This window comes from Cebus imitator, unplaced genomic scaffold (genome assembly GCF_001604975.1).
Source record: "Cebus imitator isolate Cc_AM_T3 unplaced genomic scaffold, Cebus_imitator-1.0 Scaffold5, whole genome shotgun sequence".
Classification (NCBI taxonomy): Eukaryota; Metazoa; Chordata; class Mammalia; order Primates; family Cebidae; genus Cebus; species Cebus imitator.
In genome coordinates, this window is record NW_016107320.1 from 5,311,588 (window position 1) to 5,313,157 (window position 1,570).

General features: G+C 41.7%; 1 protein-coding gene across 1 annotated transcript in view; it reads left to right on the plus strand.

Moving 5' to 3' along the window:
• The window catches only part of DCTN6 (dynactin subunit 6), a 31,334-nt gene that overhangs the window by 8,167 nt on the left and 21,597 nt on the right, over positions 1 to 1,570 (plus strand). The window contains exon 2 of the mRNA XM_017535825.2: positions 213 to 277. Within this exon, the coding sequence (XP_017391314.1) occupies positions 213 to 277 (65 nt within the window). The remainder of the gene's footprint in view (positions 1 to 212; positions 278 to 1,570) is intronic.

Consider the following 1,570-nt stretch of genomic DNA (forward strand, 5'->3'; position numbering starts at 1 on the left):
GTTTCACCATGTCGCCCAGGTTGGTCTCGAACTCCTGAGCTCAGGCAATCCGCTCACCTCGGCCTCCCAAAGTGCTAGGATTACAGGCGTGAGCCACCAAGCCCGGCCCATTCTATCATTTTTTTTTAACCCTGTTTTCACTACACTGTCAGGGTAGCTTCTCCAACAATACTTTTAATCTTACCCCTGGTGTTACCTTTTTCTCGCTGCAGTGTGAAGATTGCTCCTGGAGCTGTTGTGTGTGTAGAAAGTGAGATCAGAGGAGATGTAACTATCGGTAAGAAAATAGTTTATTTACTGTTTCTCAAGAATTTATGTGATTTAATCTATTTTAATGCTTTACAGTTAAATACTGTCTTCCATGTTTATGTCACTGATGTCCTGGTTTTATTGACAAAATAATGTATTTTCTCCTATATGTTTAAAATTTCTAAGAGAATATAGTGTGATGGAGGCTGTGTTTAAACTCCTATCTGAAATACTACTGAGGCTGTATAATAAAGTCATTCATGGATTTGAGAGAGATCTGTTGTGTCACTGCGATGTGCCAGGCACTGTGCTACTGCTAGGGACGTGACAGTAAGCACAGCAGACAAAGGTGCTGCCTTTGTGGAGCTTCATGGAGAGCGTGGGCCATGGAGTCAGCAGACTTGGGCTAGTTTGCTCTTTGCTCCTTTCTGGCTGGGTTACTTTGGACATATTACTCAATCTCTCTAACCTTGATTTTTTTCCCGTCTATATAGTTGTGTATATCAGGATTAGGTTCGGCTGCATGTAGGGGTGGCTTATACCTGCAGAGGTGTATTCTCTCATATAAAAAGTTTCGAGGTAAGTAATGAAGTGCTGATCGGTTGATTGTCCAGCATGGAGCTCCAACCCTGCAGGCCAGGAAGTGATGGCTAGAGCACCAAGCATCATCTTAGATGAGAAAGGGGAAGAGTGGAAGCAAAAGAGTATGTGTCCCAGCTATGAGTCAGCTCCTTTTAAGTAGCCTTCCTGAAAGCACCCCACGACCCTTCTCTGTGTGTCTTATGGCTAAGACAATCTCATGGACACATCAAGCTGCAGGGGAGTTTGGGAGATGTAGTCTTAGCTGGTTGTATTGCAGCCCCTAATAAGATCAGGGTTCTATTACAAGGAAAAAGAGGAGAAGAGATATTGGATGGCAATGAACAATTTTCATAACATGCAAAATAGTAGTATCTATCTCCTACGTTTCTTGAAAGAGAATGTGAAAACTGAGTAGTAAGCTGTCAATACATGTTAGCTGTTACCACTGTCAGATCTTCTCATTGTAGCCTGCCAGAGCTCAAGTCCAGCATTTTACGTACATGAACTTGACTAAGTTCCTCAAACGTTTTACTCTGTTCTTTTATCTGGGTATGGTGCCCTTGCAGCTTGACTGGTGTAAGCGTATTCTTAACAGCAGCCACATGTCACCTGGATGCTACCACACTAGAGCGTTCAGTGAACTATTACACTTTCAGAGAGCAAATACACTTTATTTGCTTAAATGAACAGTTTCTTTAATAGAAAAAAAAACCTGTAACATCTTTTTTTTTTTTTTTTT